Source organism: Trichosurus vulpecula, chromosome 3 (genome assembly GCF_011100635.1).
Source record: "Trichosurus vulpecula isolate mTriVul1 chromosome 3, mTriVul1.pri, whole genome shotgun sequence".
Lineage (NCBI taxonomy): Eukaryota > Metazoa > Chordata > Mammalia > Diprotodontia > Phalangeridae > Trichosurus > Trichosurus vulpecula.
Window position 1 is genome coordinate 208798105 of NC_050575.1, and position 15012 is coordinate 208813116.

The window sequence follows — 15012 nt, forward strand, 5'->3', positions numbered from 1 at the left end:
TAAGTCCATCTGTCTAAATCAGCTTGTCTAGATCTCTGCTATAGTAATGTACCTGCTTCCAGGTAATTTTCCTTCTTTTCTTAAGAAGTTTGGTTCTTGGCTCACATATTTCCTCTCCACTCAGCCCCTTCCCTAATGCAAAAGGACTTCAACACTCTGGCTTTTCAGTTTATTAGGATTCTCACCTCCCATGATGCAAAATGTTTACTCCTCTCAACCACCCATAGGGAAAGTTATTTCTTATCATGTCACCATCATCTATACTTGTGTTATCTGTATGATCCTGAATTCTGAAATTCCACCTTTCAGATCATAGCCTTTTATCCTTGTGTCTCTACATTTGTTTCACTTTCCCCGAACACATACTTTGTCATCACCATGACTTTCGTTACCTTCAAACCGTCCTTATTCCTCAAATCTATCTACCATCATTGCTCTGGCCTCCCTTTTGTTCCTTTAGAGTCTCGACCCTATAGATGACCAGTTCTACTACAGACTCTTTTTCACCCTTGAATCTATTGCCTTCTTGTCCTATTACCACTCCTAGCTTACCAGATCTTAACCTTGGGTTACCCCCTTACTATACACCTTCTGTGCTATTTATATGCTGCTGAGTACCCCTTTAGAAAGTAATAGGAATGTGCTGACTGGGTTTACTACAGATTTATTTTATTTAATCTTAACTTGGCTCTCTCTTTGCTGCATCTGAATCTCTATTACATTCCCTTTGGGAAGTATTCCAAATCATCTCTCCCCAATCCCTGTATACCATTCCCTTATCACCACCCGTCTGCAGATCTGAAAAGCAACATTATCCATCACGAACTCCCTCTTCCTCTCAACTATATACCCCAAAACTCATCTGTTCCCCATCCTCTCCTCCTTTACATTAGTCTCTGAGTCAATTGATAAACACTTATTAAGCATCCGCTAGACACCAGTAAGCTCTGAGAATACAAAGAAAGGCAAAAGAAAGTCCTAGTTCTCACAGGCTCGCAGTCTAATGGGGAGATGACATGCAAACTGTACAAACAAGATGCATAGAGGATAAATTGGTGATAATTAACTGAATAAAGGCACTAGCATTGAGGGGGATTAGGAAAGGCTTCCAGTATAAAGTAAGATGTCAGCTGTGGATTTGAAGGAAGCCAGCAAAGGGGAGGGACACAGGGAACAGCCAGTGAAAATACCCAGAACCAGGAGATGGAATGTCTTATTTGAGGAACAATAAGGAGGCCAGTATAATTGTATTGCATAGTATGTGGGTGGTGAGTAAGGTGTAAAAAGAGTGGATATGTGGGTTGGGGGAAAAGGTGTGAAGGACTCTGAATGCAAAACAGAGGATTTTATATTTGGTTCTGGAGGTAATGGGGAGCCACTGGAATTCATCAAGTGAGGTGCTTTGGGAAGATCATTTGGTAGCTGAGTAGAGGGAGGATTGGAGTAGGGAGAGCCCTTTGGCAGGGAGACCAACAAGCAACCTATAGTGCATTAAGTACGTGTGTGAGGTGATGAGGGCCTGCACCAAGACCCTGGCAGTGTCAGAGGAGGAAGGGGGGACATATATGAGGAATGTTATGAAGGTAAAATAAATGAGACTTGAAAACATTAGCTATGGGGAAATGAGAGAAAGCGTGGAATCTAAGAAAAAGGTACTGCTTTCCCTTTATGTCTGTTTGTATCCTCCACCACTTCTCCAGGAGACTGCTTCCTCAAATCCCATTTTTTCTAATTTTTTGATCCCTCCTTTCTAACTCTTTCCCAGCTGCTGACAAACATGCTCAGGCCTCCTTCTTCTTTAAAAGATCTATTGCTATCCCTCAAAATACTGTTCTAAATCTCTTCTCCTTTCCTCTAATCTATATTCCTCGTCTTCACTTCCTCAACTCCTATTCATTGCAAACTATCTTTTGACCCTACTTTTCCTCTGAAAATGCTCTCCAAAATTACCAAGGCCCTCTTAACTGCTAAATTCTATGGCTTTCTCTCATTCCTCACCCTCCTGGGAATTCTCTTCCTCCTTGTTTTCTGTGATATTATTCTCATCTGGTTCTCTACTTTCTGCCTCTTAGAAACCCTAGCTTCCTTCAGGTCTCAGTTCCAATGCCACTTTTTAGGAGTGCCTTTCCAAGTCCCCCAGGTTGTGCTTTCGCACTCTTCATCTTCAATGACCTTTCATATACTTATGTGCATAGGTATTATACCTCCCCTTCCCATTCCTCCAACCCCCATGCTCCTTTCCAGTAGAATCTAAACTCTTTGGAGGCAGGAACAATCTTGTTTTTGCTTATGCATCATCAATGCTGTACATACAGTACACACTTGATATAGGATAAATTCGGACATCCAAGTTCAGAAGTACCTTTCCAATTTTTATTTACTTATATTTTTCTTGATAAATTCTAAAGGTAATTAAGATGTCCAGAACCAAGGCAACCAGAAGCTTGCTTTTAATTTTGCATGCTTGGCCTCTTTAGTCCAATACCAGATAATACGGTTTCTGTAGTGGTGGAAGCTAAGTCTAGGAATATAGAGAGATTCTGAACAGGCAAACTAAAAAGACTTGTTTAGTAGGCAAATAGAAAAACTGAAACCAGAACCCAAAATTGTTGCTTTACAGTAATTTCTAGACAGTCGAACACCAGATCCTAGGCCCCATAACTCCTAAATCTTTTACTATCCATATAAAATGAGTAACACAATACACATCTCAATTTGCTAAGTACTAAAAATCAGAAGCATGGGTTAGCTCTTGAAAGAATCACAGCTTATTTAAAATATGAAAGCCCTTTGTAACACAAATTGTTGATGGATAGACCAGTAGATCTAATCCCTGCTTTGGATGGCTAAATCACAGAAGAATTCCAGGCTAAATCAGGTTGGTAAAGGACAGGGGGCAGAATTCAAATAAAAATATGTCACACATCAGTGAAGACAACTATTAGATACAAGAAGATCAGAATTTAATTAGGGATGAGAGGAAAAAAAGGTCAGGTGCCAGAAGATCAGAATCCAAGCTTGGCTCACAGGAAAGGAAAAAGTTAGATGATGAGAAAGAAGATAAAGCTTCAAAAGAGCATCATCTACATATTGCTGCATTGTGAATTAAGTGCTTTGATGTATTTTTTTATGTGGGGAAGCAATAATGTGACTCAGAGCCTCCTGAGGTTTGATGGGTTAACCCACAGGAGGCCAGGGTAATAGTGCATTCACAGAATTCACACCCTCCTGAGAAGGACAAGAGAAAAACTTTAAAAAACAACAATATCCCCAACTGACAAATGGTCAAAGGATATGTACAGGCAGTTTTTTGGGGGCAGGGCAATTGGGGTTAAGTGACTTGCCCAAGGCCACACAGCTAGTATATGTGTCAAGTGTCTGAGGCCAGATTTGAACTCAGGTCCTCCTGACTCCAGGGCCAGCGCTCTACTCACTGCGCCACCTAGCTGCCCCATAGGCAGTTTTTTGGTGAAGAAATCAAAGCTATATAAAGTAATATAAAATGCTCTAAATAATTATTTATTAGAGAAGTGCAAATTAAAATAACTTTGAGATATCTCACACCTATAAGAATGGCTAAAATGACAGAAGGGGAAAATGACAAATGTTGGAAAGGATGTGGAAAAATTGGGATACTAAGACTGTTGGTGGGACTGTGAACTGATCCAATAAACTGTATTACCCTTTGACCCAGCAATAACACTATTAGGTCTGTTTCCCAAGGAGATCAGATCAGGGAAAAAGGAAAAGAACCTATATGCTCTAAAATATTCATACCAGCTCTCTTGTTGATTGGAAAGAACTAGAAATGGAGGAGATGTCCATCAATTGAGGAATGGCTAAACAAGTTGTGGTATATAATTGTGATGGAATACTACTGTACTGTAAGAAATGAGCAGGCTGATTTTAGAAAAACATGGAATGTTTTTCTAAACATGTATAAAACAATGAAGAGTGAAACAAGCAGAACCAAGAAAATGTTGTATACAGTAACAGTAATATTGTTCTAAGAACTGTGAATGACTAAGTTATTCTGAGTATTACAAATATTCAAATCAGCAGACCTATGAAGGAAGATGCTATCTACCTCCAGCGAAAGAACTGATAAATAGAAATATAAATAGTATGGTTTTACATAAACATGCACACACACAACTGTATCAAATGGTGGCCTTCATGAGTGTGGGGTGGGGAGGGAAGGAGGGAGGGAACAAGGGAGAAAGACAGCTCAGAACTTAAAATGTAAAAAATAAAAATAAAACACCCCAACATCATCTAGCATTTCTATAGCTTTAAAGTTTGCAAAATGCTTTATATATTTTAGTTAATTTGATCACCACAACAACCCTCTAAGGTAAATGTCATTATTATTTTCATTTTACAGAAGAGGAAACTGAGGCTAAGAGAGGTTAAATGACTCATTGTCTGAGGCAGGATGTGAACACAGGTCTTCCTTTCTGACTCCATGTCTAGTACTCTATTAATTAAACTACCTGAGGGCCAAGTAAGGTACAATCTTTCTCGGTATAGAGATGGACAAATGTTAAGAAAGAAAATAAATCAGAAATAACTGGCAAAGAATCCAACACATAAACATTTTTCCTGAGATGTAACATGAGAAATTTTAGAACTACCATTCTTTATTTTTGAGAAGAACGAACATTGGACTAAGAAAATCTGCCATAAGTATCTGGGCTCTGTCAAGAGTGGTGGAACCATGGTTAAGTTACTAAAGTTGAGTTCATGCTTATTCTCTGGGTTACCTAAGAGAAAGTGATTTTCTTTTTCCATTTGTAAAATGGGAATAATCAAGTTAGTATGACTTACTTCACAGAGTTGTTTTGAACATCAAATTAGATGACATAGGTAAGTCACCTCTAAAGCATTATACAAATATGAGTTATTATATGCCACGTAGATTTTCCTTAAGGATTGTTTGAAGTCTGTTGGTAGGTACTCAGAATCTACCTTAAAAATTGTTAACCTGAACTCTGCCACATAACTCACTAATGAAAAACAAGGAATTGGTTAGGGATTTCTGGGCTGCTCTGTCAATCAACATTATTTCCTAAGAATGGAATATGCACTGGGTAATTAATTCCTTAATATGTGAGGACAGCTTAAAAATCATCTGTACTTTGTCAGAAGTACCTGCATTCAAATAATGTTGTAGAATTGTGCCTAGGGAGGAAAGAGTGACTGGGTCATCATCAAAAGTCTATTCTAAAACATAGTTAATATGTATTCTCTCCTTGGGAACTCTCTGCAGTTTCCTATGAACTAGTTTTTCTTTTGGTTTTTCTAAATCTGTGCATTTCCAGGGAGTAATAATGAAGGCTGTATCCCAGAGTTTAGAAAATGTTTGCTTGTTGGGCTTATAAAAAAGCACTGAGAAATAATGGGACCTGTGGCCTTTAGGTAAACATAACAGTATCAGGCGTTTCTACACAAGTGTTTCATTCCTGTAGGGAGTGGCAGGACCCTCTAGAAGTCCTCACAGAATGCAGAGATTAGTGAGACACTGTAAAATGACAAGATCTGTGTGCAGGTGTATACTTTCAAGGTGCCCTACTTCCTTTCCCTTTGCTGTTGAGAGATACTTCCTGTTTGCCACTGGTAGTGGCAGGTAGCCTAGGGCTCCTTGCCTGAAAAGAGTTTTGTTACTGATATCTTTTTTAACTCTGTCAAAGATGAAGAAGTGGTCCTTTCTCCTGGCCAAAGAAAACCCTTTACATGCACAAATGATTCCATTCCATCCTATCTTTTCTAGCACATTTGCCCCTGAATCAATCCAACTCACTCATTAATCTTTAATTTCTCCTTATGCTGCTGCCCTATCCACAAATACACCCATATCTTCACTTATCTTCAAAAACCCCTAATTTGATCCATCCAACTCCTCAAACTGTCACCCCATATTCTTCTCCCTTTTGTGGTGAAATTCCTCAAGAAGGCAGTTTACAATTGATGCCTTTACTTTCATTTCTCCTGCTCTCTTCTAAACTGAAATCTGGCTTCTAACTTCATCATTCAACTAAAATTGATCTTTCCAAGTTATCAATAGTCCTTAGTTACCAAATCTTTTCAACCCTTTGCTCCTTGATACTCTCTCCTCTCTAGGTTTTTGTGAACACTGCGTTGGACTGACCTTTTTCAGTCTTCTCTGCTGTGTCTTCATCCAGGTCTCATCTGCTAGGTGTGGATAATATTTCTCATACACACCCCTTCTCTCCTTTTAAAGTGCTACCACCCTGGCGCAGACCTTCATAACTTCATACCTGGACTACTGTAAGAGCCTGCTAGTCAGTCTCCCTGACTCAGGTCTCTGATCACTTGTCCATCCTTCATTCAGCAGTAAAAATGGATCTTTCTTAAAAACAAGCCTGCCTCTCTCTCTCCTCTCTCTCTCTCTCTCTCTCTCTCTCTCTCTCTCTCTCTCTCTCTCTCTCTCTCTCTATCACACACACACACACACACACACTCACACACACACACACTCTTCAGTAAACTCCAATGGCTATTATCTCTAGAATCAAATATAAGATCCTCTGTTTGACTCTTAAAGCCCTTCATTACTTGGCCCCCTCTTTCCTATTCTTCCCCCTTACTCCCCTCCAAGTATATAATCCAGTGATACTGATCTCCTTGCTGTTTCTCTCAGACAACACACTAACACAGCATCTTCTGACTGGACATTTTCATTGGTTGTAACCTTTGCCTGGAATTTTCTCCCTCATCTCTGTTTCATGACTTCTCTGATTTCTTCCATATCCTAGTTAAAATCCAACCTTTTACAAGAAGTCTTTTCTGATCCACATCAATACCACCTTTCCCTCTTTTTATTATCTCTAATTTATCCTGTACATATATCTTGCTTGTACAGTTATTTGGAATGTTGTCTCCCCTATTAAACTGTGAGGTCCTTGAGAGCAGGGGTTGGGTTTTTTTGCTTGCTTTTCTTTGTATTCCCAGAGCTTAGTACAGTGTGTCTGGCACATAATAGGTGCTTAATAAATGCTCCTTGACCTGACTTGATTTGATCAGACTCCTGAGCTGCCTACAACACATTTATCTTTCAGAAATCCAAGTTAGTACTGAAATCAGTATGTTGAACTGAACAAATAAGAACCAGAGTACAAAAGTGAGGAAGGACTGGTGACCAGGAACTCATGGCTTCTGAAAATCCCTATTAGATGGTGAGCTTGATCAATTAAGCAAACATTTATCAAGTACCTGTTATGTGACAGACACAGTGATAGGTGCCGAGAATATAAAGAAAAACAAAACTGTCCTTACCTTCAAGTTCCTGCTCTAGAGGGAGAGATAGCTACAAAATATATCCATAAGACTAAACAGATACAGAGTAATTGAAGGGGTTATTAGAAGCTGCAGGTCAGTATAGGGGTAGAGGAATCAGGAAAGACCTCATGCAAGAACTAGTATTTGAGCTAAACTTTGAAGGAAACTAAAAATTCTAAGAGGCAAAAGGTTGGGGGGGGGGGGGTGGCATACATTCCAAGGATCAAGGGCAGTCCACACAAAGGCAAAGAGAAAGGAGGTGGAGTTTATTGGGGGAGGAACAGTAAGGATAGTTTGGCTATCCCTTAGGATGTGTGAAGGGGAGTAATACATAATAAGCTGGGAAAGGTAGACCGGAGCCAGGTTGTTAAGAGTTTTAAAAGCCAAACAGAAGAGCCTGTATTTGATTCTGGTGGTAATAGGGAGTCACTGGAGTTTATTGAGCAGGTAAACTCAAGACTAATATGGTCAGTACTATGCTTTAGGAATATGCCTTGCATAGGAAGGGCCAGAAAAGGAAAAGGCTTGAAGCAGGTAGGCCAATTAGGAGGCTATTGCAATAGTCCAGGTCTGAGATGATAGAGCTCTGAACTAAGATAGCAGTCATGTAGGTAGAGGCAAGAAGCAGGTAGGAGAGATGCTGTGGAAACAGAACTGACAAGCTTTGGCAAGAGGTTAGACATATGGAAAGAGGGAAAATAAGATGGAACCTCGGCATCTACAAGAAGAGTTATGGCCTTGACAGAAACAAGACAAGTTCAGAAGAAGGGTGGGTTTGGGTGGTAGGAGTTCTGTTATGAATATGTTGACTTTCTGGAAAAACTGATGCATAGTGAAGTGAACAGAACCAGGAGAACATTGTACACAGTAATAGCAATATTATTTGATAAAGAACTGTGAATGACTTATCTATTTTCAGCAATACAGTGATCCAAGACAATCCCAAAGGACTAATAATGATGTATACTATCTGACTCCAGAAAAAGAACTAATATTGTTTGAATACAGACTGAAGCATGCTATTTTTCACTTTCTTTCTTTCATTTTTTCTTTTATTTGAGACTTCTTGTGCAAAATGAATAATATGGAAATGTTTTACATAACTGCACATGTATAACCTATATCTAATTGCTTACTGTCTCGGGGAGGGGGCAGGGGAAAGAAGGAGGGAGAGACAGAATTTGGAACTCAAAACTTTTAAAAAATATTAAAAGATTGTTTTAACGTGTGATTGGGGGAAGAACAAAATGTATACTAAAAAATAAAAATGAATATGTTGACTTTGAAACATCTATAGGATATCCAATTTGAAATGTCTAACAAGTGGTTGGCAATTTGGGACCAAAGCTCATGAGTGAACTTAGGGCTCCAGATACATAGCTAGGAGTCATCTGCATAAAGATGATAAATGAACCCACAGTAGCTAATGAGATCACCAAGAGAGAAAATATAGAGAGAGAAGATAAAGGGGCCAGTACAGTGCCATGAGATAAATCTATACACATGGGATGATTATAAAGCAAAGGGACATCAGATGCATAGGAAGAGATCCAAGAAAATTGTGTCACCAAAGTTTAGAGAGAAAAGAGTAATCAAGAGAAGAGCATGGCCAATAATGTTAAAGTCCTACAGAAAAGTCAAATACGATGAAGATTAAGAAAAGGTCATAAGAACTGACAACTCAAGAGACTGCAGACCACTCTGGATAGAACAGTTTCAATTGAGTGATGAAGTTGGAAACCACACTGCAAGGGGATAAAGAAATGAAAGGAGAAAAAAATGGAAGAAACAAGCTTATTTAGTCTTTTATAGGAATTTGACTGTGAAGGAAGAGGAATAGGGCTATAGCTTGAATAGATGATATGGTCAAATGGTGGTGTTTTAAAAACAAAGGAGAGTTGGGTATGATTGTAGGTAGCATAAAATGAGGCAATAGATAGCTTTCTTCTTCCCTTGTGCCTCCTCTTATAAGAGTCTAGAGGCATAGCTAAGTCCCAGGTACTCAAAGACACCATTCATTCCTTTCCATGTTCTGTAGGTATGGAAGAACTTCCTGGAGATGGCTGTACAGACATGCCAAGCATGAATACCTGGTTGATTTTTCTTATGAGTTTAAGTCAAACATTTATTAATTATCTCCTACGTGAAGAGCATCACACCAGGCATGGAGAGAGATAGAAAGTTTAAGACAGCCACTACCCTGCCTTCATAGAGCTTACAGACTGGTTATGGCTATGACAAAAGAAATAATAAATGACTTTCTGGAAAAACTGATACATATCAATAATACAATAAAATACAATAATACCATAGGATCCCTGACTTCCATACAAGTCTTTCCTATTACAAATCATCTTTTTTTTCCCCATCAGCTCTCATTCCCATCACTTCTTATCACAGAATTAACAATATCAGCAGTTCTGTTGTTTAATAGTCTTTTTAATGATGCTCTACCAGGCATTTCAGTCACTACTAAGTGATTCTCCTCAGAGGCTTACTTGACCCAAGTACCCAGGAGGTAGACTCTTCATTAAGATAATACTTTCACAGAGAGCAACCTCTGAAGTTGATGAATTCACAACTACTGATTTACTGAATGCCAATATGATAGGTCTTATATTGTATGTCAAAGTTAGACCATAATCTCTCCCTATCTTTATTTGTATTTCTATTCTCTACTTTGTTTCCCTGGGCACACAGGCAGTTCATAACTGATTTTAACAACAGTGCCACCAGTCAAGACCCCCAGAAAATCCCAGCTGAGCTCTCTGAATAACAAAGGATTTTGATCAAAATTCATTATCTGTATGAACCATATTCATATCTGACTCAGTATCTGATCAAAGTTACATACTCAGCCACATCTTTTAGCATCTATTAGCTTTTTCCACATGAGAAAAGTTTTAGGTAACATGACTTGGTTTACTCAAGACTTTTTCATACCTAAACAGCAAACATGAGGTCAAAGAATATGAATATTATAGATTCAACATTTTAATTGTTTTTATTATGAAAATCTTTAAAAGATAAAGCTTAGAACTGGATCACTTGGTTTTTTTCTTCTAGTTTCCTCCCAGTTTTAAGTGCCTCCATCACTTAATGGCCACTATTCTCTTAAACTAGAAGTTGGGCTCAACACATTCAAGCCTCAGTTCAATCTTCTTTATGGTCTTGGCCCTTTTTTTATGAGAAATTGGCTTTGTTTAACCATAAGAGGGGCTCTGCTTCTGGTCACAGTACCCTTTTCTCTGAGCGTACTTGGCATTTCTTATACTGTATAGTTTTGTGAAGGTGGTACTTGTCACATTGCAGTAAGTTCTGTGGTTTGGGGAAGGTTTTCCATGATTACCACATACTGTTATCAAGAAGAGTGTCCATTTCTTTTCTACTTTCTATCATGTCCAATACATTACGTGGCCATAGTAAACAGAGTGACTGTGTTCTATGAATGTGAGAGGTTATTCAGAAAGAAAGGTTATAATGTAGGGTTAGATGGAGCCTTAGGTTTTTTCATTTAAAAAAAAATTCTGAACAATACAGGGTGTCCCCCAAAAGTCTTAGTGACATCTTAAGCTATTAAAGCTTAATACATTCTATATTTAATTATCCTCTTAACCATCTAGTTGCCTGGAGCTACAAGATTTGGTGACATGAGTCTTCAAAGCACATGTGCACCAAAGGGACTCTGATGAGAAAGCATTTGGTTGGTATTTGTATACAGAGCCACCTGGCGGACAACTGAGATATAACATGTCTTTACTGACTAATTAACATGACAGATAGATTAAACACTTTCTATGTGCCAGGCAGTGTGCTAAAAACTACAAATACCTCACTTGATCCTAAGAACAACCCTGGAAGGTAAATGTATTTTACAATTCAGGAAACTGAGACCAACTTGCCCAGGGTCACACAGCTAATGTGTGTCTGAAACCAGAATTTAACTTGGGTTTTCCTTACTCCAGGTCCAGTGAGCCAAGCATTAGGCTGCCTCAGTGGGCCATTTACACTAATGTTCCAAGTATCACATAGGGATTCAATAAGAGTCACATGTAGCCTATGCCCTTGTCATATATTTCCTTAAACAGTGTCAATTCTTCTAAGCAAACAGTAGATCTCTTGAATAATCCCTTTATTCAAATGATAGCAGCCTGAAAAAATCACCAAGATAGAGGAACTAGGGTGTCTGTGTGCATACACACACACACACACACACACATATATATATTTCTGGCCATGTCTACTGCCCAGAAAGGAGAACTAGTCACAATGAAACTAAAGTAGATAAAAGTATGGAGATGACAAGAGTTTATAATCAAATAAGACAGAGACAATTACGGAAGATAAAATGAACAATTTTGGTTAGATAAAATTAAAGAGTTTTTGCACAAACAAAATCAATGCGGTTCAAATTAGAAGGGAAACTGGTAGAAAACTTTAAAACTTTTAAGTTTCTCTGATAAAGGTTTTATATCTGAAATATATATGGAACTTATTAAAATTTATAAAATGAAAGCCATTCCACAGTAGATAGATGGTGAAAAAATATGAACAGGGAGTTTTAAAAGAAAGAAATGTAAGGTATCAACAATCATATAAAAATGCTCCAAATAACTAATAATTACAGAAATGGAAATTAAAACAACTCTGAGGTTTCACTTCATGTCCAATAGATATGTAAAGTTGACAAAAAGAAAGAAAATGGCAATTGTTGGAAGGGTCTATCTGAAAATACGCACACTGTTGATGTAACTGTGAATTTGCCCTGCTATTCTGGAAAGCAATTTGAAACCATGGCCAAAAATCTACTACTGTACATACAATGATACAGTTACATAGGCCTTTATTCCAAAGCAGTCAGAGAAAGAGGAAAGGGACTCATCTACACAAAACTACTTATAGCAGAGTAGTGACAAAGAACTGGAAACCATCAATTTGAGAATGGCTGAACAAATGGTATCTGAACATAGCAGAATACTTGTGCCATGAGAAATGACCAAAAAGGGATGGTTTTACAGAAAACTGGGAAGACTTGTGTGAAGTGAACAGAACCAGGAGAACAATTTATATTATAATGAGTGTTGTGATAAAGATACACAACTAGACCTAGGAACTCTCATTAATGTAACGACCAACCACAGTTTCAGTGTACTGATGATGAAGTACGGCAATCATCTTCTAAAAGACTCAAGCTGGAGAATAAGATATAAGTTTTCAGACATGGCCAATAAGGTTTTGTTATATTATGCACATTTGTCACAAGAGTCAGTTTGTTTGTTTTTCACCCTGAGGGGATAGGGATGGGATAGGGTAGCTGTCCAAAAAAGGAAAAAATAAAGAAGGTAAAGAGGGTTTTCAATGATTTTTTTTAAATGTACAAAAGAGAACAGAAGAAAGTCCAGAAAGAACCACAGTTAAGCAGGACAGTTTTAAAAGTTACATGTTAAAATGATTATATATTCAAAAAGAAAAGCAAGTTGTACATAACAGATTTCTAATTTTGTGTATAATTTTCTTTTTCTGTTCTACTGTGTAATATGGAAATATTTGTTTTATTTGGTGTTTGTTAAATTCTTAAAAATCTAAAAAGGAAGAAATCGAATCCACAGGAGACTACTCACTGCTTAGACCTTTAAGGGTTTAATTTTTGTTAAAGAAGAAATTTGAGAAAGTCAAGCAACTGAGAGACAATGTAAATCATTTGTATTAGCTATAGAAATGTTCTGGTTTAATACATTAAAGGAGTTATCGTCCTCATTTCTTTTCTAGCCAACAAACATGTGTTAACTGTCTACTACAAGAAAAGGCCTGGTGACACAAAGATCAAAAATATCATCTTTAATCTCAAGGATTTTATAATCTAATAGGACAAACTTTATATACAAGTAACTACAATAAAAATTAGAAAATGATTAAGTGCATATGAGATGTCAAACAGTAGTAATACAGATTTTAAGGAAAGAAAGATTATTTCTAACTGGGGATCAGAACTGGTACCAGAGAATTTCAAAAAAGGCAGAGATAAGTATGTTAGAGGTGAACCTGGGATAGCCTACATACATGAATGAAGATAGGAGAGAGCAGGATAAGACCAGGGAACATGAGGTATTCCATAATTAAAGTACTTTAAAGGTCTGCTTTTCAAAAAGAGGCTAGAATTTGTGAATTAATCACAGATCGGCAAAGTCCTCTAAAGGTGACAACTGTTCGCAGAAAAAGAAACTAACAATACTACTAAAAACTCAACATTATCATAAGATTTCATAGGGTCTGGAAGGAATGTTAGAGGTCATATATTCTAACCCACTCATTTTACATATGAGGAAACTAAAGCCCAGAGGGGTAAAATTATTTGCCCAATGCCTAATATTACTATCTGATTAATAGCTAATATTGTAACTATAGTTAGTATTAATGCTTGACTTAAATCAGACCCCTAAGGGCTAAGCACACAAGTAGTAAAAAGCAAAGACAGAGCTCAAGTCCAGTGTTCTTTTCACTATGGCTCTCAGAGTAGCATATGTCTAAGCACTGGAAGGGTCATGCCCATGAATCATTTAGTTAAAACATCTCTATCTGCTGGCAGAAAGGGTGTATTCTTCCTATCCAAAGGAAATGCCTTCTGAGCTCTCATTTACTTTCTATAATGAAACCAGAACAAGTGTGACTAAACGAGGGTTTTAGATTTAACTCATTAACCACCAACTTTCTCCTGTTTCCTCTCTGGGATTTCTCGATATTCTGTTTTATTGTTTCTTTTTTACTAATAAGTTTACTTTTATGATTACAAAATCAAATGTGAGAAGAGCATTAGCATTCCAAAGAATGGATATTTAAGTCCTAAGTGGATGTGTTACAATAAAATAATTATTCTCATTTATCTTTCCAGGTTAACTTCAAAAGTTATATGTTGAAATCACTATATGTATATGTATATGTATATGTATATGTATGTGTATGTGTATGTGTATGTGTATGTGTATGTGTATATGTATGTATATACACACATATATATACACACATACATGTGTGTATATGTGTGTATACATATATACACACCTATACACACCTATACATGTATACATACACACACATATATGTGTGTGTATATATATATGTGTGGGTGGGTGGGTGGGTGTGTGGGTGTGTATGAATAAAATCTTCCATTTCAGCCAATGACTACTAGACCTTTTTTCCCTCATAAGGTAAGTTATTAAAAAGTCCTTCAAGCTACTGAGTATACACATACTCTCGGCACTTCTAAGAGAAACTCATTTTTGTTGAGGGAAAGCAGGGACTTATTTCCAATTTGAGCTATGTCAGTCTCCTCATTCCCTAGAAAGCAAAAGTTTAGAAAAGGGAGAAGGAAAGAGGGTGGAGGCAACCTAAAACTGTCATAAACTACTTAACAATTCTCCTCCATTTACTTACTACATTTCCTGCCTCTGCAGCTAGCCGGGCAGCATAACGGGCAATAAGTCTGTGTTCTTCATCTAGTCGGCTGGGGCTGTCCAGAACACTGCCAAAGAAAGAAAAAGAAAATACATATCCATTAATTATGCCTCACCTTTTCTTTATTCTTGGAAAGTTGGGGAATTTTTTCTATAGAAGGGGGAAGGGAAATCCTTCTAAAAGCAGGATGGTAATTTTAAAAAGAAGGTTTAGGTCACAGGTATTGTTGGTCCTCTGAGACAAAAAAGGATTTATAGGGGC

At 37.6% G+C, this 15012-nt stretch overlaps 1 protein-coding gene across 7 annotated transcripts in view; it reads right to left on the minus strand.

The window, feature by feature from the left end:
• The window catches only part of DTNB (dystrobrevin beta), a 351017-nt gene that overhangs the window by 91592 nt on the left and 244413 nt on the right, over positions 1–15012 (minus strand). For all 7 annotated transcript variants that reach the window (XM_036750795.1, XM_036750793.1, XM_036750796.1 and 4 more), the window contains one exon: positions 14731–14818. In XM_036750795.1, the coding sequence (XP_036606690.1) occupies positions 14731–14818 (88 nt within the window). The remainder of the gene's footprint in view (positions 1–14730; positions 14819–15012) is intronic.